Raw genomic sequence first — 21,076 nt, forward strand, 5'->3', positions numbered from 1 at the left:
CACTTAACTTTGTTTAAATGCCTTTAAGCATATGTTTATTAAACAGCTTTTCAGATCACATATCTTTGTTTTATTGGGGTATTTCAGTTTTTTTGAAGTGTGGTTGTACAAGTTTTAAATCACTAGTAATTGTAGGGGCCTCAACGGATGCTGCTCAGCTCGTGCCCTGCAATGAGAAACTGCAGGGAGAAATGGAACCCAAGCTAGGCTACGGTTTCTGCAGACGGTGTAATTTCTGGCACGTGATTTAGTGAATGTTGAGCCAAAACAACCCAGTTTTAAATTGATCGGCCATCGGATTTTTAAAAAAGGCTGATGCCGATATACGCCAAAATGCCGAAATATCGGCGCCGATAATCGGCCCCGCCGATAATCGGTCTATCCCTAGAAAATAGGACAAAGTGCATTCTTCACAATTATTTTCTTTAAATATCTTAACAGGGTTGACAGTGCATAAAAAGGTCATATTGTCATCATCATTATTTTAGCATTCAGAATAGAAACGACAACCTCAGATGAAAATATAGTTGCGTCATGCTAACCCAACTAAGAACAGAAATCAAATATTTTGCCCAACATGTACAACTATACAAGAACACATGAATGAAGTTAGTGCAGCAACTTAGCACCACAAAGGTTCCAGGTATCATTAGTATGAGGAGCACTAAACATACAAAAACATGACTACACGTGTGGTGGAAAATTAATGAATGAACTGTTGTTCTTTGTGTTTCTCTGTGCTTGTATAAGACTGATAGGAACTGTTGCAGGTGCAGTTCTCCAAGGTCGTACACAGAAGTAAGGTTTCCTGTATTCCCATAACTCCTTCTTTTACAGATCCTGTATTTTACCCATCAAGGATCTTTGTTAGACCACACAATGTACCACACCTGTTTTCATTCTCTCTGATATATGGGGCAGAGGACATCTGACTTTGACTGAGAGAAGTTCCATTCATGGTCACTTGTTTTCTCCTTCTTTGCAAAGAGTGCTGATAATAAAACTTGGCAAAAGACAATCATTTGTCTCTCCATGAGTTTATTTCATCTATCACGCTGACATCATAGCCTGAATAAGAAATTGCCATTACAACCTGGTGTCAGAAGTGGGGTTCTAGGCTGATCGATGCTTCCCTGGTGGATGGCGAGTGGAGCCTTCAAGGACCAAGACTGTGTCCTGTCTCTACCCGAAAAAATTAAAAAAATAAAAATCGGACAAGAGGACCAACCACGGGTTATTAGGAGCCGTCACCTCAGAGTCCAATGAACTACAATTTGAGCATTTCATTCAGGTAAAAAAAATTAAATCATCAAAACCTGAACAAGAAATTGCCATTACACACCAAAGCAATAATAGTTCAGCATTCAACACTGTCTCATTCTGTTTTTTGTATTTAAGACCTTGTCTGTTTTTTTGAGTTTGTAATACATGTATTTAATGGAATAAGTTGTGTAAATATATAGACAAATAGATCAGTCCCTCCTTGTGTACTTGCTTGTTTCATAGGGTGAACATTTAAAAAATGAAAAAACCTTTTTAAACAAAAGTATGATGGCAATAGTTTGTTTTATGTTTTAAAAATGTTTTATTAATTCAATGCAGATCCCTTTTTTGTATATATTTTTTCTGACATGGCACTTTTATATGGTATTAGGTTGGCTATTAAGTTGCTGTACAGGTAAAGAGGCCTTGGTAAGGTCAAAGAAAACGCAAACGTGTTGATGTTACTTCCATAGAGGGCGCCAAAGGTTTTCAGATTCGACTCACATAGGCTTTAATGTGATTATGAACAGTAGTATGTAAAACAGTTAATATCAAGCTGTAAGGTACTTTGAAAATTTAAAAAGCTTTTACACAATATTTCACCAGATTCGTGGTAATTCTGCATTCCAACATTTACACTGTCAGGTACACTTTCCTTATTCTTTTGAAAGATAGGAGCCTGGAACCAATCCTGTCAGGCCGTTTCTTTTCACCGTCCACCAGCCGTCCTCACATCTTTCTGTGACGACCACGACATCGCCAATAGACACAGAGAGCTCATCATCTCCCTAAAGAAGAACAGGAACACCCAGTGAGCAGATATCCTCTCAAATATAAACAATAATTAGAGCATCTACATCAGTGTTTTTCAACCTTTTTTGAGCCAAGGCACATTTAATACATTAAAAAAATCACGAGTCACACCACCAACCAAAAGTTTTACAAAGTGACACATTTAGTCTCTTAATATCTGAATCTATTTATCTGAGAGAGGGACTTTGGCTACTTTCTTAACTGTGTCAGGGTGAAGCATCTTATTTACAATAGGTTTTGCAGGTAGTATAAATGTCACTGCCAGAGTGTGTGGCTTTTTTGATTTGGCTACGAGTTCAGCTACTAAGTAGCTAGCTTTGAGGGCTCTCGCAGTCATCGTTATAATTTTTTCTCATGAAAGTTGCCTTTTGAACCACCCATATTATGCTCTTCATCCGGGTTAGAATTTATCCAGGGCCCAGTTTGGATTGCTATTGTCTTAAATTAACAAGGTCATAAGTGTGCTTTATTGCCACCCAATGGGTGGGTAGCGCAGGTCAGTACTTTGACAAGTATTTAATTACACCGCCAGTCACTACACTGCCGGCACAGGCACACTAGTGTTCCACGGCACAGTGGTTGAAAATCACTGATCTAAGCATGACTCATTTAAGATATCTGACCTGTGCCACGTAGTCGTACACAACCTTGTACTCCTCAGTGCTCTGTTGCTGGGGGCCCTGATGTCCAGGAATGGAAGCATAAACTCCATCTGATGATTCTGTTGGGAAGTTAAAGACAGGATCAACACTGTGTTAAGCGTTGGGCATTTTTCATTTTCTTTCTAAACCCTTAACTAAGTTTATGAAATTACATCTCCTCAAAGACTTTGCAGAACAAATGATTTGATGTTGGTGACAGTAGAAAGTAGTTGTTTTGAATAATTTAAGTCTGACACACCCCTCCCTTGTCTTGTACTGCCTGTTGTATTCCTAATGTCCTCATTTGAACTGACTTAGATGTTAGGAAAAGCTGCCTTTGTGCTGAAGTGATACTTGTATGTGTGTGTTTTATATATGAATATATTTTTCTAATTGGTTGAGCAACTCCACAATGTTTGCTAATCACTGGTGTAAAGAATAAGTACGTTACAGTACTAAGAGTTACCACACCACATGTTGCAATGATCAGGGGATTTCATAACCCGTTCCTGTCAGAATTTTGGACAAATTTCACATTTTTTTGAAGTCACGTGGGGCCTTACCATTAGGTTGTGCAATTGGATCACTGAGACTCATCCTGGAGCCACTGGAAATGTTCCCCTGAAGAAGATTTGAAAACCTGTAAATTGAGGAAAGAGCTCAGAGTAACACACACATATATAGTGAGGAACAAAGTTACAGGTTCAGAATGAACCTGATCTGAATTTATTAATGATGTGGGAAGTAAATTTTCCATTGTGTAATTCTAACCTTTTCATGACTCCTCCTACAAACCCAGCACTGCCATTCCTGTCACCTGCATTGTCCTTCTCATAGTAACTTTGATATTCAATAGGAGCTGTGGAGGGACCAGTGAAATTCAGGAAATCAGAAATCAAATACCTCAGTCACAAGTTGTAGAAGCCATCTCAAGATAATATTAAAATGTCCAGCTTGGAACATATTCAAATCGAAATGAGGAAGGCTGTACGGTGAGACGCTACCTGGAGGGGCGGAGCCGGTCTTTTTCATCTCCACAAAGGAATTGTTGTCCTGGATGATGTCACACTTTTCCAGTGTTGTCCTCACTTCCTCGTAACACTGTAAGACCATTTTAATTTTACAGGAAAATAATTTAACATATAGCACAGGATATTGGAAGCCCTTGATTATACAGATGTGGAAAAACAGCTGAACAAACCTCATCGTCTTTCACACTCTGCATTGATAAATGGTTACAGTGCACCCACAAAGCATTCCTTAGTACACTCAGACGGTCTTCCTCCTGTTGCTGGAACATCTGCAAAATAGTGAGATTTCAAATATAAAAAACAAGTCAAACAACATTAAAAGTGTGAACAGTGCAAGGGAACTATTAATAAAAAAGCTATCGTCTGCAATTGAGCTTTTTGAATAGTCATGAGCCTCAGCTTTGTTGATGTTATCATGGGGAACACTTTGTTGCACGGAAACAAGTTCAAATGACTGACTCACTGCATTCAGCTAATAGGAAGTATTGCACATCCTCATTGACAAAACAAACTGCCTGTTACAAGTCTGTACATTTTGATATGAATCAACCTTCAAGTGTGTACAGCATGTTTCATAGATACCACGACAACTCTAGTGCTACACTGTACCTCACATGTGCTGATGTGTGTTGATTCCCATTCTTGCCGAGTCTTCTCAAGCTGTTCAGTGTTTGATAGGTACTGTTTCTCTGAAGAAAAGGGAAAGAAGTAACGTGAGGGAATGAATCATATTTTTTAAGGCACTAAAACACAGATTTAGACTCTGATGTTAAAATATGGGGACTTGAGCTTAAGATATCTGCATAGTCCTGCAGTTTTATCAAGATGTTCTATAATGTTTTGTGTTCTCACAACTAAGAATACAGTACACTTAGCACATGCAGTTGTTTTCATGTGGACTAAGAGTAGTGGAGAGCACTAGCAGACAGACAGGCACAGTGTAGAAAGTGCCTGTCATACATCAGAATCATGTTGTGCTGCATTAATCAGACAAAGTATGAGTCAATATTCATCCATTTTAAATAAAGGGAAGTAGATGTGACCACCGTCCCCAACAAGTGTTTTTGGTGAGCCTTAGAGGTTTCTCCAGGAAACAACCATCTTCAGCTTCAACTCATTACTTCTACTAACCAGCCTCTTCTGCAGCCTCTCTGCTCTGTTTAGATTTGTTGTTCATCTGTGAGACACAAGAGAGTGAAAAGTTACTTTTACACCTTTAAACCTGTATTTTTTTTTTATTACAGGAAATAAGAGGTACAGGGTTACAAGAAATTATAGGTCATGGTCTCAGTTTTTAACAGGGTCTTTGTGAATAACATTATAAATCTGATCAGAAGCTTGAAAAACAATTTACTGATTAAATGACTGAAATGAATAAGTCGTGCTGTTGGGTAGCTGTGGAAAGCTGTCACTGTTGGCTATCATAAATTGCATATCATAAAAATATATATTTGTCTTTAAGATAAAATAAATAAACAATATGTTAATGGCAGTGAAGATTAACAAAAAGGATTTGCTTAAAGTGTCTGCTGTAAAATGTCTTTAAAGCTCCTGTGAGAAGGTCATGGCTGATTTTGAAACAGAACAGTGATGCCTTTTTATGACAACAGCAAACAGGACCCTCCACAACAAGACTGACTCTTCCTAAAATGTGGCTTTTGGGAAGGAGTTAGGTGTCAGATCAGATGATTGACAGCACGTTGATGAAAACAATATATTGTATTTTCAAACCCAATATTTAAAGTTGTAATATTCGATTTATTAAAAAACTGGATGGCATCAAAAACACTTCATAAACATACGGCACAAGATCACCAAAGAGAATAAGACCTATCACTTTTTCCACAGTGGGCGCTAAAATTGACACAAACAGCAAGTTCCTCACAGGAGCTTTAATAAACTGTTGTTGCTATAGTTTTGTATTTTGCTTTGAAAATAAAAAAGACACATTCAGATCACTGAAGTCATAAATGCGGAGGCTGGCTTACAAGAAAATTCAGAGCCTGAGACATTCTTATTCATTCAGTTATTTTAGCTTCACTGGGTAGAATGATTTATGTATTGTTTCTGACAGTGAACATAGTTTTTATGTTCTGTTACAAACAATACAATTAGTTTAAAACTAATCACAACTTATACAAGAGTTATTGGGAAACTATCTGTACATACTTTAAACTTAAAACAGGTCAGTAAAAGTAGAGACATCATGTGTCTAGTTATTCAACTTTGGAAGTTTGACATATTTGCTTTGGTATCTTAAATCCATTTATATCTAAAACTGAACTTTCTTTAAAGGTCCCATATAACAAAAAACATATTGCCTATACATGCATACAGTACATTAGTCCTCCTGAGAATGTGGAAGCAAAACTGACTGCATTATTTCTGGAGAGCATGGGGTGATTTGAATTTACCCCTGTGGTGGTGTTATGACAGTTATAGGTTTTGCATGCAGTGCATGCAAAACCACTCACACTTCTTAAGTGATTCCACTTCCTCTTATGCTAGGGGTTAGTAACTGGTGGCCCGTGGGCCTGAACAACAATGCCATGACAGTCAATGATAGACATGCCACTGATCGGGGTACGAGCTGCACTGCAGACAGTGGTCACAGCAGCAACAGTTATCACCAGCAGTACTTCCTTTTTGTTTTTTTACTTCCAAAAACAGTGCATGATGGTTTGTCTTTTTAAAACCAGAACAATACAATTTGGCTTTAGAATACGGAACGACAGGCTAACTGGATTGCTGTCAGTGTTTTAATTTTGTGCTTTTGTGCCTCTGTCTGGAGCAGATAGGCCACTTTGAAAGTTCCACGCTTTGTCTCCTGATGTTGTCTTGCATTACATTTCTTGCATATTGCTACAAGACTCAGCAGCTCAACATAAAGGAAATAAACGCATAGTCATTTCCATTTTCCTCATATGCTCTTTTTTCTTCTTCTGGAGCACTCTTTGGTGTGCTTTCGGTTTTTATGCCTCTGTACATGTCTGCACAAGTCTGCACCCATCTCCTTCCGACAACATTCAGGTAGCAAATGAATGCAGCACCTCATTACCATGGTATCCCCTCTCAGATCACTGCCTTGATAATGAGATTAGAAACTTATGCAGGTCTTCCACAGAGGCAACTACTTTTTGCAACTGAACCTTGCTTGAAAGACAACTAGGACAGCTAAATACCTAAAAATGCCATCAAGAAAAAAATTGTTAAAGCTGCTGTTGGTAGGAATGGTGTAAAAAACGTTACTTTTTTTCTGCTGGGTTTGGAGAAAAGGTCATAATGCCCATCAGTACTCATCAGTAAGTGGAGTAATTTGATACCTTTGTATCAAGCAATGTCATTATTCCCCTTGTTCCTGTTATGACTGACCAATCATAGCTAATCTTCAATCCTCTGTCCTGAACGGTTAAAGGGCGGCCCCTACTACGTCATCTAATTGGTTATGAGTCTGGCACCATCATGACCGCACACACTGATCTGTGTTTGGGGGCTAAGAGGAAATCAGGTTTTGAGGGATAATGTTGACATTCAAAGTCCCTCTCTCTGAACAGATGTTTACTCTGTGACTACCAACAGCAGCTTTTAATATCAGACATAATTTAGTTCTCAAGTTATGCCCACATTTTACAAACGATTGCCAAGTTTCACATCAACAAGTCTATCAATAAATAGTTTGAATTTTCTGACATGAAATCTCTGTGTTGAATCTTATATGAAAACCAGAGTGCAGACGTACCTTCTCGGTCTGTTTTGGAGTTGCCGTTGGAGCATTCCCAAATTTCTCTGCGTTTTGCTCTGCCTCATCTGCCTCTTTACAGCGCTGATCATAGGATTTTTTAGACTGTTTAGGAAACAGAACAGAAACCATATGAAACCATTCCACCCATGCTTTGTTCATCACCACATGGGACTATGAACCCTATTGACAGGAAAAAGGTGGGGGCTAAAGGGGGAGGACATGCATTTGCAGGAAAGTGCATCAAGTAAGACCTCACTTCCTTCCTCTGAGCATGGAGAAGTATGAGGTTCTTAATTTGTATACCAAACCAGTATTATGACTTGCATTGACTTACTGTCTTACGAAACCATCTTCCTCTTGCACATTTTAGATATACTTAGAACTGAGAACTGCTGAAGTATTTTCAGAATGCGTACAAGCTGCACTTTGTGTGGATTGCTTACACGCTAAAGCAGAATGTAGCTGCACTAAAACTGCACCTGAGATAAGTTCATGCAAGTTCAGAACAAAAGAGTATTATAATTAAACCTGCAAAAACTGATGAGACTGTGGCTGAAAAACTGAGGCCCCTGTAAGGTCTATTCATACAGATCATTATGATAATATAATGGACCTTACTTCGATTGTTTTCTTGTAGAGGGAAATTTTAGCCTTCTGGACCTTTTCCATGACGGTCTCAATCTAAGAGGTGTAGGATAAGATAATGTTAGTGAATAAGGTCATCATTAGAAAACCACAGCAAGAGAGGCAACTCTTTTTAGAATGCCTCTGTGTGCAAATGAGGAACAATTAGCTTTCCATTGGTACCTTTTTTTTCTGTTCTTTCTGTCGCTCCCTGAACTGCTCCATCCTCTTCAGCTCCTCCTTCAGCAGTCCAGAAAGCTGTATGTGCAAATTTCCTACATTTTCAATTTCTAGAAAAACAACAAGAGATGCAACTGAAACACTCCGAACTGACATGAGACATTTAGGAAGTTCTCAACCCAAATTCAAGCAGGATATACTGCATATCTTTAGCTGCTTACGTGTCTTCATTATGTCAAAAGATGTTCTCAAAGTGCTGTAAAAACAAAATGACCACAGGTTACTTTTTTAGGGATGCTGAAATCGTATGCACTGAACAGGAGAATTTGTCACACACAAACACACACACACACACACACACACACACACACACACACACACACACACACACACACACACACACACACACACACACACACACACCTACCAGATCTCATATAAACCCCCAGCTTTTCGGGCGATTGCAACCAATTCCTTCCCATACTTTTCCTCTGCTGAAGCCCTACATGGACAAAACCACAGTATAAAGCCAAACAACTTTATATCGAGATCCTAATGTATATTCAAATGCAATATTTTAAGAAATGTTAGAAAAACATTACCCACCTCATTTTCAAGAGCTCCTCCATGTCTTTGCAAGTCCGTCGGCCATCATTAAGTCTCTGGCTGATGGTCTCATATCCCACATTGCTGATAAAGCCCACCCCCTGGAACCATAAAGCAACACTTTTAGCTGGAGGGTCCAGGTATGAGATTAAGGCTAAATAGAAACCACACACAATGCTAGATTATGAAATGATAGTCTGAACAAATAAGTAGTTTTAATTTGGAGAAACATTACATTCCTCAATGCCCAGTATTTAACACACAAACAATCTTCTTAAGATTCCTCTGGTCGAAAAAGCATGTAGTTCAGGGGTAAAGTCCCAAGTTCCGGGGGAAAGTTCCTGCGGTCGAAAAATACCTTTAGCTTGCCTTCTAAGGATGTGTCTCTTCCCTCTCTTACCACTCATGGACTATCTTCCGGTTGAGACTTTTAATTTGTAGGCAAAAGGATTTTCTTACTTGACCTGGAAAGCCTCTGGTCCTGACACTGGTAATGGACACTCTCATTTCTAATAAGGCTAAACCAGGGCCTGTGTACTCAAGGTCAAGACCAAGGTTACTTTATTCGTACCCATAGGTAGATTTCGTTTGCAGTGAGTCAGCCTCCTTTTAGCACCAAAACAACAAGCAGCACAGGACATTACATGACAAAAAAAGTGACAAAGTGCTTAGTGCTTAAGAGGTAACCCTGAATAAAAACAATAAAAACAGGAAATGAGCAAGATAGAAACAAGATAAAAGAAAGAAAGAAAGAAAGTGCCACCAGTAAAAAAACAAGATACAAAGGTCCATAAATACTTAATAAATAGTGGAGAACTTATTTATACAGAATCATGCTGTATTACTGTGACTTGTGTATGGCAGATCCATGAATTATGCACTTTATATGATCTAACCTTGGGGTGTTGTAATTTAATTAAATTTTTATTTCATTTTCTACTGTTGTGTTTTTGCCGTTGTCTTACTGTCTGGGTGCCTGACTCCTTGTAGTATTGTAATATTTGATTTGTGTCCCTTTAACTGTTTGGTACTGTCTGTTATTGTCACTGTTCTTATTGTTTGAAAATTTGAATAAAACTGTCATACAAAAAAAGAAAAGAAACAAGGATGCTGGATTAAATATCTCCCAAATTACAGTTGCCAAGTGATGTAAAAGGATTATGGCATATTTGAGGGTTGTAAACATTTAGAAGTGGTATAGGCTACTGGTAGACAGGATTGAGTGTTCAGATGTAGTCTTAAATGCTTGTTATATTGGGGTACCAGGTTGTTGTTTTTTTGTTTTTTTTCTATCTGATTACCTCGTAAATTTAGGGTAAAGTTTCTTTCCTTTTTTATTCCATCTTAATCAACTGTCTGTTAATTACAACAGTGGTGGACAGTATCAAAGTAAATTTACTTAAGTACTGTACTTAAGTACATTTTTTGAGTATCTGTACTTTACTTGAGTATTATTTATTTGGGGAACTTATTACTTTTACTCCACTACATTTGAAAGACAATTATTGTAATTTTGACTCCACTACATTTCTATCAATGCTCTAGTTACTCACTACTTTTGCTTTGAAGTCAGCTCATGAATGTTCTTTTCTGAAACCTGATCCCTAAAACAGTATATTTGTGTTTGTGAAGTTCTGTTTGTCTCAGTGGTTCAGTATCGTGCGTCTCCACGGTTGAACGTGGAGCAAACACAGAGCAAATTTCACTCAGATCAGGCAGTTCATTTAGGGTGGTAATGATGGCTATAATTATCCACCTGATGGCTATAATTCTCCACCTGAGCACCCATGGTCATATCTTCAGCCCGTGTTAGAGTTTTTGAAATTAAGAATGATATGTATCGTTTCAAATGTTCACCCTGTTTCCCACTCTGCCCAAACATACAAAAACTCACAGTCCAACCTGAGAAAGCATGTTGAGCTACGTAATGTTTGTTTCATTCCAGATGAAGATTTCAAACTAAGTTGTCTGTGCTTGGAGTAACTTAGTGTCTGTTTTTATTCCATGGTATAGTTTTTTAGAGATTTCAAGTAATGTTTTCTAAATAAACATAATGTAACAGAATGTACTCCTATGTATTCTTGACTGTCATCATGCTTTGTGAAAATACAACGTTTTGAGATTTTTTAAGAAGTACTTTGAATACTTAAGTATTTTCAAAAGCAAGTACTTCAGTACTTTAACTCAAGTAATAATTTGACAGAGCAACTTTCACTTGTAATGGAGTAATATTTAACCTGGAGTATCTATACCTCGACTTAAGTAATGAAGCTGTGTACTTCGTCCACCTCTGATTACAACCCTCATATAATCACCAAAGCAACTTTTACTTTCATAACTATTGAAAGAGTCCACGCCCCCACGTATAGATATTATACTGCTATCTCATCTAGAATGGAAATTGTTGCATGCTGTGTGCTGAGGTCTGAATGGAAAAGAGGTACCAAAAGTCCCTACTCATGTAAAGGTAATCTCACTCTTTAAATCATGACTAATGCCAGAGGAACATTAATGATGTAAAAATCTCTAAGATCATTTATATTGTAATTAAAGTTCTATCAAATATGAATACATACAACAGAATGAGAGTGAAGAGGAAAAATGAAACGCCACTCTTCACATTGTTAACTGTTGCTACAGTTTAACGGATGTTTCTGAAAAGACAGTCCCTGGTGCTTTTCTTGTGGTTGTGGTTAAAATTTAGTTGGTAGCTGGTTTCATACACATTTATAGCTCCGGTTGCATTGTTACACGAGCACATTAACAGTGACTCTTACGAGAAATGAAATGACAGGGTCCACCATTAAGCCCCTTTATGAAAGCATTACTTTGCCCTTCATACACTACATTTGTACTAAAATATAACTGCTTATTTTGTGTGACTACCCTGGTTTTATGGCAAATGCAGTACAGATTGTTTTTCAAGAATATGCACAAAAAAGGGTAAAAGCTCATGTTTTATTCAAAGCATCAGTTTAGCTGACATTCAGTTGAGATAAACAGAGAAATCAAATAAGATTAAATGTCTTAAGACAGAAGAGAGAGCCAACAGATAATTAAATACAAGACTAGTAAATGGAAGAGAACACAACAGAATAACATACAAAAGTACTGAAGGAGTTAAATGACGGAAGATAAAACCCCCCAAAAGCAAAGTGAACATGTTCCATCCACACTAACTTCAAATCACAGTAAAAAGTAATGTTCAGCTTCAGCTCTGAACAAGAACATCACAAAAACCCTTTAAAGATTAGTAGCATAACTCAAACTCACCCAAAATGCGTCTTTAAATTCTAATTTCATCTTGGCAGTGGTTTTAAAAAGTCCTTTTTCAGAGATTCCACTCGGCTTTAAATCACTTGTAACTCCCAGCTGTGTACCGGGGCAGTGACTCTATGCAAATGAAATGATGATGACAGATTCAGGAAACAAGCTTTCACACAGCAACGCTCACTAACTCACTCATTTGGCTTAAATGAGGAAGAGCTGCTGCATGTCAACAGTTACCACAGAAGGACTCACGTCAGACCATTTTGCTACACATGAAAGGACGACGTCCAGTGGTGATACACTCACAGCTATGAAGCAGACACATTAGATGTCGTTAAAGCATGATCCAATTTCTACAACAGTGTCAAGAGTGTTCAAAATCTTACATCCAGTCAAAATGTCCAGCTCTTTGGGAGCATATCCATCTAGAGAGCTAACATGAGGTACTGATTTATGAAGCTTCTGATGGTACAATTATGCTGATACTCTATTATACATTGCTGCAACACTTATGAGTGGCTTGAGTTAGTGATGGGTTATGCAATAATGGGTTTCTCTAATATCTTGCCAACATCATTTTGTATTGCAACTTGATTGTGGACGGAGTGGTGACTAATTTCAAATCGCAACAGGGGAAAATTACACCTTGATGGAAACAAATCATCAGCATGATTATAATTCATCATGTGATAGATGCAGCTGTCTGCCATAGTCTGTCACTTCACTGTGCATGAATGTTTCTTGATTTTTCAAAACTTCAGCCTCTGAAATCTGACTGTCACCATCATGGTCCATTTCCTTGAGGAGGTGAAGAGCCTGGTCAAGACATGAAAGAAGGACAAGAAGAGTGAAGTACTGCTATGTTATCATGAGTGAAATTATATATTTTGCTTCTAGGCATCAGCTAAAAGAGCATGTAAATACATCATCCATGAATTAATGCCAACAAATTCCATGCAACACTTGCAACAGCTGCATTTCACCTCTTCTCTTGCTGAACCGTAACTATTAGGTGCAACCCAGCGGAGCTGCTCCTCTCGATTCAACTTGCCATCCTTATCTTGATCGTAGAGGTCCTTAAACCGCACTGCTTCTTCAATCTCCCACTGTGAAGGGGAATCATCTGATAACAAACAAAACATGTTAGAACAACATAAAGGTGTCAGACCAAGCAAAGGAAGATAACAAGCATATCATTCTGTGCTTCAAAGTAATCTCTGAGATCTTACCATCCCCCCGGACATCTCCAATGAATTCATTAAGACTGATGAATCCGTCTTTATCTGTGTCATATTCACCCAACACATCTTCAATGGCAAAATCCTTTTATAAAAAGAGTGAATTCGTCAATTTAATCTTGAAACAGAGAGTGCTCTGTTAGTGTGGAAGAATGAATGATCTTGTCAGGTTTTGTAGGAGTAGGAGCTTGTCTTACAGCCATGTGATCCACTTCAGATGGGTGGGTGAAGGCAAGAAACTCTGTCACATTCAGCCCTGATGTGTTGTCGGCATTAGCAAAGTCAAAGCGCCTCCTCTCCTTCAGATGAAGCTGATGGGGAAATCATCCTGCTTTATTGTGGTACAGCCAAACATTGTTGTGTTGTATGAGGGGACAAGACAATCAAATAATACCCACATGTCTGAGAGACTCTTGCTCTTCATCCTCCAGGACTGCTTCATCATCAAAACTAATGAGCTGGTCATGAGCAACTGTGTTGTATTCCACCCATGTTACAACACCATCTTTGTTGGTGTCATATTCAGGGAACCGCTCCTTTGCATCATCCAGGGCATATTTTCTATAGACAGACTGAATCCAAAGTGTGATCTCCTCTGTTGATAAGAAACACACAACAGGCTGAGTGTAACTTCTCATCAATTCTGTTTATTTATGCCTTCTTTAAAATGTTGAGATATGCATTTACCTGCACTGAGCAGGCTGTCAGCATTTGTGTCAATCCTTTTAACAATCTCCATCATCTTTTTCCTCTGCTCTGCTGGACTAAGTTTCTTTATCTCCTCTGTTTCCTAGAAATGCATGTAACAAGAGAACCAGGCAGTGAGCAGGGGTTTAAAGAAGGCTAGAAATTAGACAAAGAGGGATGAGAATAACAGTGAACGTATTAAGCAACCTGATCTCCCAGAAGGATGTTCATGTCATGTTCAGGGTTGTGCTGCTGGCCAGTGTAATGATCTTCATGATGATGTTGATGGGCGCTCTGTCCAATTTCAAACCGAAGCAGCAGCAGCAACAACAATGCAGAGGATGCCATCTATTGAGCAACACAGGTAATTAATAAGGTAATTAATAAGGGGAAACTGAACTGAAAATACATCAAGGGTTCTCAATAATACGGTGGCCCTGAAGGACAAAACAAAATTACAAAAGATGAAACACTTTTACAAAGTTGGAGACAAATTTACAAACGAAGGAACACTCTTACCGTTAAGTCTGACTCTTTTTAGTCTGACTCTGTTTAGCCTGAGGCTATGTGGTCTGAGGCCATTTCATCTGAATTCTGACACGTGATGAAGGTTTTGCGGAGATATGACGGAGCTTTTGCGGAGACATGATGCTTTTTTTATCTGAGGTCTGACACCTCTGAGACCCGAGGCTGTCCTAATATGTAAACCATGTCCATCTCCGTTTGGTTTCTCTCCATCAAGACAAACTAAAGCCCCGTTTCCACCAAGCGGTTCAGTTCGGTTCGTCTCTGTACGGCACGCATTTTGTGGCGTTTCCATTGACTAAAACCGGGACAGGTCCCCAAATTACCAAGCTGTACCGTCCCACTTTTTGGTACCCTTCTGTTGGGGTGCCAGACATACTGATCCGACCCCAGAAGGTGGAGATAGAAACACTGCAGTCCGTTGATTGGTTGAAAAAAATTGTCACTTCCCGTGCAACAGCGGTAATAAAGAACAACACACAACCCCGCCATGTTTAAATCTCCAGTGGACTTCGGGAAGATAACTTTTTTTTGTTTGGAAAATGGCATCAAGAAACAGCATTCCATGGTCGACCGCGGAGGTGCAGACTCTCCTCGAATTTTTCTTCTTCATTGCATTTATTAGCGTGGTACACTGTGTCATGCTGCCATGACGTCACGCTATTACATAGCTGACACGGCTATCGGCATCCGGCCTACACGCCTCCCACCAAGTAGGGCACGGTTGGATGTGGAAACGCAAACAGGATCAAGCGTCACCGATCAGCCCCGTACCAAACTGTACTGATCCATACCAGACCGCTTGGTGGAAACGAGCCATAATGACCCCTCACTCGATCACTTCTGGATCACTTCCGGTATTTGGTACATTCCCTTTCTGTAAAAATGAAATGTTAATTTGTTTCAGAAATGGTAAAAGTGTTCCGTCATTTGTAAAATTGTCTCCAACTTTGTAAAAGTGTTTCATAAAATAAGAATTTATTTTCTTAAATGTAAATTTGTTTGGCCTTGGTAAAAGTGTTTTGCTGATGTAATTTTGTTTTATAAAATGTAAAAATGTTTTCCAAAATGTAAATTTGTCTCTAACTTTGTAAAAGTGTTTCATCTTTTGTAAATGTGTTTTGTCCTTCAGGGCCACCGTACAATAAGGTTGTGAACCCGTTTGCAAATGACCAGGGCAAACCTATTTTATATAGTCTATGGGGCCAGCTGGGCTTCCACACTGCAACTGTGCGACCTAGTGGTCAACTGGTGGAGGTTCACACTGAACTGAGCTTATAGTTCAACCTCGACATGTATAATGATAGACCCTGCTTCTACCTGAAACAACTGCGTCTGAGGTGAACAGCGAGTGGGAAAACAAGCTTACTAGAAAATGGGAAATACTTGCTGGCATGTTTAAACTGAACCCATTTTAATTATGTTACAGTTGTTTGAGAGAGGTTAAGCATGAGACGGGTAGATAAACAGAAAGAATCGAGGAGAAAATGACCGGAAGTGGGTAAAATGAACACACATAGTTGAACATAAAAACACGGACCGCTCAATGTAAAGGTAAGTTAGACAAAGCTGTACAATAGTGTCAACAGAACATGCCTCTACCGTTCGAAGTTTTCCGTGTAAACGTCAGTGTCACTCTCACGAGCAGATAGATGCACTTCCGGTTACACATTTAAAAATAAAATAACAAAATGAGAGGCTTATAAGTTTCAGCATAATAAAATACGTTTAGGCATTTTAAATCAAAGCTATTGCAGACTGCAGGTACAGGAAATTGTCGAGATAGTTAGGGTTATTTTTTTTATTTTATTTTTTTAATAACCAAATTTTATTCAACATTGAATTACTGCAGTAAAACAAACAGAGACAAGTAAATAAATACATGTATGAAAAGTGTATAAAAGAGAGTAAACCTAACAGAAATATATATATTTATATAATAATACAGAAACAAAAAAATATCAATAGTAACAACAAAGAAGGACATTATGTTATCAACCATCAACATGTTCTTCCTAGATCTCTAGTGATAATATTCCTGCCATGACACTTCAGCTAAATAGATTGTATTCTTTGAAAGTAAGAGATGAGAGGCTTCCAACATCTGTAAAATGTATCTGTTGAACCACAAATGGTGTATTGGATCTTTCCCAATTTTAAAAATGATGGCAGATCCTGAAGCCAGGATGTGTTTGAAGGAGGTGAATGACTCTTCCAGAGAAGGAGAATCCGGCGACGGGCAATTAATGAAGCAAAGGAGAGGACATTAACTTGTTTGGCAGTTATTTTAGTACCTTCCTCAGGGATTAAAAAAATAGCAGTATGAGGTGACGGGACGAATGTTACCTGTAGTATCTCTGACATAAAACTAAAGAAGGACTTCCAGTACTCCACTAAGCTTGGGCACAACCAGAACATATGGATACGGATACTATGTCCATATTTTATACAGTCTATGTGTACAACTTACTTAAGCTGAAACTACACAAAACAGTGGAAGAACAGCAACTTTCTTTACAAATGTGAACTGATATAAATGTTGCATTACTTTCAAGCAAATGGGAAACTGTTACATAATGCAATAAAGTAACTGTGTATATTGTTCAACTCTCTCTCATTGGCAGCAGAAATTCCATGCAAGTTCATGTAGCTTAAAAAAGCCCATACTCAAACAGTGTTGAGAGCATTAATAGCTTTTATGCAAGAACCATTACTGCTCTGAAAACTGTTTGAGTATTGGCATTTTTGAATAGTGACTTTGTGCAATATTTAATTTAATTCAATTTGAGTTTATTTGATTAGGACAATGCACATTAATCAACATTTCAACAGTATGCCTCAATGTAAATATGCCGGAATTAGCACAATAGCTAAATTTCATCTGTCGTCCTAAGGCAGGTACTCACATAAAACATCAAACAACAAGTTTTAAAACTACAGGATGTCACAAAAAAGTTAACAGGACACTACACAAACTGACTTACAAATAGATTTTACATAAAAAACATTTGTGACATTATAAAAACAGGACGGCAGGTGAGGCCAAAACCCCCGGGAACGGGCATCAAGTGAGAAAACAGATTATTTATGAGTACATGACTGTTTTGTTTTTAACCAATGTTTAACTGTTTTTTTAAAGGTAACATAATTCTTAAGCTCCCTAATGTGCGCTGGTAGTTTATTCCATATATAGTCAAGTGCAATACACAAGTACAATAATAACATAAACTGTGCAATAAGACTGGGAAAAAAAAAATCACTTTCAAGTGTGAACTTTGCTGCTCCGTGATTTGATTTGTATATTGCGTCTATGACAGTGTTTTTTTATTCCTGTATTTATTACTTTTTATACCTTGATTGTTTTTGTCAAATTCACACTGATGCCACTTTATGAGCTATGAAAGCAAACCATCAGTATAAAGACTGACTGTCCCGAGAGAATTATCTTTAAAGACTAAAACTGCTGCTGTGGAGTAGATGACAAACTGTTTAACAGCTCTTTAAGAAACAGCCTTTCTGTTTTTCAACATTTTTTCCACAGCAAAGATTCATGATTAGTGATATAATTGTTAAAAGATGGCAGGATGAGATTTTTTTTGAAAATATATTTATTGCTTATATAAACATAGAAAATATAGACTTAACAAAAAAAACAGCAAATCTAAAACTAAAAACTAACTAAATTAATCTTTGCCACGAAGAAAGTTTAGCAAAGGGTCCCAAATCTTATTGAACACAATTTCCCTTTAAATTGCACCTAATGAGGACTGCACCTTTCAATTTCGTTGTACTTGTTGCAATGACAATAAAGGAATTCTATTCTATTCTCTTCTATTCTTTTTTTATTGTTCACAGGGCAATGATTAATACCCAGTGCTTTTATTTTGAAGGCAGGTTTGCTGTTTTCCGGTTCCCATGTATCGACCTTGACAGATTCTGAGAAATCAACCAAACGTCCCGCCCGTTCTTCATGGTTGCCATGGTAGACAGTTAAAAGTCCCACCCAATAATCACATGTCCCGCCTGTTGACCTGGACTTCCCTGCACCTGATTGGCTGATACGTGTGTTATTTTTAAGTCTCTGTGCATTGATTGGCTAATCCCAACGTTTGTCAAAAATATAAACTAAACGGACTTCCTGCTTTTGTTAGGTTGTCCTCCCTGGCATGTATTTATGTGACATGATTTTTCATCAACTCTGACAACTAGACAACGTTGTCCTTTGAATTATATTTCTCACCGACTAAAGCATTGAAAACTCCACAGTGGGTCGATGTCCAAAGACAACCGCCATGATGGACGGCGGCGTGGCGCTGGGCAGCATCGTCTCGGCCCGAGAGTTAGCCAAGGAGGAGACGGGAGGGAGAGGTCTGGTAGCAACAGCTCTGGCTCCTCGCATGGAGGGGGCAAAAGCAAGAATGGAACCATATCCGCATTGAAGGTATGTGATGACTTATTGGATCCTTGCTGGTAGCTTCAATAAAGCAGGGTGAAATACAGGCACTCATAGCTAGCAGTAGCTAAGAAGGCTTTCACATGGGTGTTACAGCCGGTGACCTTACCTGCTGCAAGAGGTGTGATGTTGTCATGTCTGCTGGGCCTCCTCACTCTCTCTCACTCTCAGCAGATGTGACATTTGAGACAGAAGGTTTCTACCAGAGATGGGATTTATGGCTCTTTGAAGGGAACCGGATCTTGAGGAGCCGTTCCTTCCAAAGAGCCGTTCAAAAGACTAGCTCTTTGGCTCATTGATATATTTATTTATGTTTTAGAAGTCAACCAGGGGTGACTCGTTTTTATCAAGGAATCAATCACTGGTAGCCGGTATAAGATACGATTTGGATCAGAGTAATTCAAACTTACACATCCAACCAATATATTATATATACTCTATTGGTGGGAATTATTCTGAAATATGGATTATAATTTAATTTGGCATTGTACACATTCTACAAGATGGTGCCTTATCCCCATGCTTCAACAGGGAGATCACTATTTTGAATTTTCCCTCATCTAAAAAACTTTGTGGCACTTTGAAAACTACACAGGCTATAGATATCAGAATCAGAAATGCTTTATTTATTCCAGGGGGAAATTCAGTCATTAAAGTTGCTCTTATACACAGTGGCGGTTCTAGACCAATTTTACTAGGGGGGCCAGGCTGGGGCCAAGGGTGTTGTCAGAGGGACACATTCGACCCTGTCTAAAGAGACTGAGAAGGGCGAGGACCAGCTGAGAACAAACTGGCAAAACATCAGTGCATCCCTATATACTAGACATATATATTACTGTGTACTATATCAAAATGCAGACTGACAGCAGCAGTTTGGCTGTTTACACTCAACATGAGTCCCTTAGCACTCTAAGCTTTTTTTTATTGTATAATATTTGTTTGGTGTGGAGGGGGGGGCCACAGGGGGGTCCAGGTTCAGTTTTACAGGGGCACTGGCCCCTGTTGGCCCCTCCCCAGGACCGCCATTGCTTATACACAATAATTAAGAATATCCGATAATATTATAAGAAGAAGTAATTAATAAGATATAAATACAAATACAATGAAAATAATGATAATAAAATAATGTACAGAAGACAGAATAAGCTATGTAGAAAATAAATAAAAGGTTGAAGTCCCTGGAGATCAGGAAAAGGGCATGCAAATCAACAAGAACATTTTAACAATACAGAAAAAATATGAGTAAATAAGAATAAATATATATGTCTATAAAAAAATATAAGTACAACTAGAATAAAAATTAGGACATTATAAAAATGTGAATCCAAAATTGTACTACCCCACCTGGTGTTTCTACACCTGAACTACTTTACAAACAGGAGCTCAGCTCCTTGACTTGAATCCACATCAAAACAATGTAAACAATAACAAAGTGTTGACAAAAAGTGTGAACAAAAGAGTCATGGGGCACGCAGGTGACCCGTGACGGCAGCGTGGGCAATCTGCATATAAAAACGGCTCCCAAATGAACGGCTGTATCGGTTCTCATCGTTCACTTAAAAGAGCCGTTCAAAAGACTGACTCGTTCGCGAATGTCACATCTCTAGTTTGTACATTTGGGGATTTTTTTAAATGATTGAATTATCCCCATTAATACCAGAGTGTGACAGTAAGATGAGTGTTTAGTACGACCACGCAGGAGCACTCAAGACAGTGGAAAGCATCCAGCTCTTCCTTTCCCCAGAGTTTTTTAAGTTTTAAGTTGTAGACAGTCATGTGGGGTTGTGTGTTTTGTCCCCCAGCAGCCTATGAGTCATCAAATGCCGAGTCCAATCAGATCCAGAGCATCACCCTGTGTGGTTAATGCACGCAGCCTCAGAGCCTGCAGCTACACTCATCACTGGCAACATAGGATGGGGGGGCCGAGCGGCGGGCCTGCTCTATCCACATGACTGCGCAGTGTTGTGGCAGAAGGAGAGCGAGAGATGAGAAAACGGAGAGAG

The 21,076-nt window shown here is 38.6% G+C and overlaps 3 protein-coding genes across 6 annotated transcripts in view; 1 reads left to right on the forward strand and 2 right to left on the reverse strand.

Moving 5' to 3' along the window:
- Positions 1-1,749: 1,749 nt before the first annotated feature.
- Positions 1,750-12,278, reverse strand: pstpip1a (proline-serine-threonine phosphatase interacting protein 1a). The gene is made up of 15 exons (XM_034686535.1): positions 12,174-12,278; positions 8,901-9,001; positions 8,722-8,796; positions 8,516-8,550; positions 8,298-8,404; positions 8,109-8,171; positions 7,488-7,592; positions 4,880-4,925; positions 4,358-4,437; positions 3,919-4,017; positions 3,722-3,818; positions 3,489-3,576; positions 3,281-3,357; positions 2,700-2,797; positions 1,750-2,051 (listed from the first exon to the last, which is right to left on the reverse strand). The coding sequence occupies exons 1-15, from the start codon at positions 12,201-12,203 to the stop codon at positions 1,920-1,922; spliced, it is 1,233 nt and encodes a 410-aa protein (XP_034542426.1). The 5' UTR covers positions 12,204-12,278; the 3' UTR covers positions 1,750-1,919.
- Positions 11,845-19,307, reverse strand: rcn2 (reticulocalbin 2). Of its 4 annotated transcripts, none has more exons than XM_034686536.1 (8): positions 19,183-19,307; positions 14,303-14,443; positions 14,096-14,198; positions 13,807-14,003; positions 13,606-13,719; positions 13,400-13,493; positions 13,154-13,293; positions 11,845-12,986 (listed from the first exon to the last, which is right to left on the reverse strand). In XM_034686536.1, exons 1-8 carry the CDS (start codon positions 19,207-19,209, stop codon positions 12,843-12,845), a joined length of 960 nt encoding a protein of 319 aa, XP_034542427.1. In that variant the 5' UTR covers positions 19,210-19,307; the 3' UTR covers positions 11,845-12,842. The 4 variants fall into 4 exon arrangements, with proteins under 4 accessions (XP_034542427.1, XP_034542430.1, XP_034542429.1 ...); XM_034686539.1 differs by lacking the exon at positions 19,183-19,307 and adding an exon at positions 16,223-16,284; XM_034686538.1 differs by lacking the exon at positions 19,183-19,307 and adding an exon at positions 16,217-16,283.
- Positions 18,571-21,076, forward strand: part of scaper (S-phase cyclin A-associated protein in the ER) — a 70,176-nt gene continuing 67,670 nt past the window's right edge. The window contains exon 1 of the mRNA XM_034686534.1: positions 18,571-19,061. Within this exon, the coding sequence (XP_034542425.1) occupies positions 18,894-19,061 (168 nt within the window). The 5' untranslated portion in view covers positions 18,571-18,893. The remainder of the gene's footprint in view (positions 19,062-21,076) is intronic.

This window comes from Notolabrus celidotus, chromosome 6 (genome assembly GCF_009762535.1).
Source record: "Notolabrus celidotus isolate fNotCel1 chromosome 6, fNotCel1.pri, whole genome shotgun sequence".
NCBI lineage: Eukaryota > Metazoa > Chordata > Actinopteri > Labriformes > Labridae > Notolabrus > Notolabrus celidotus.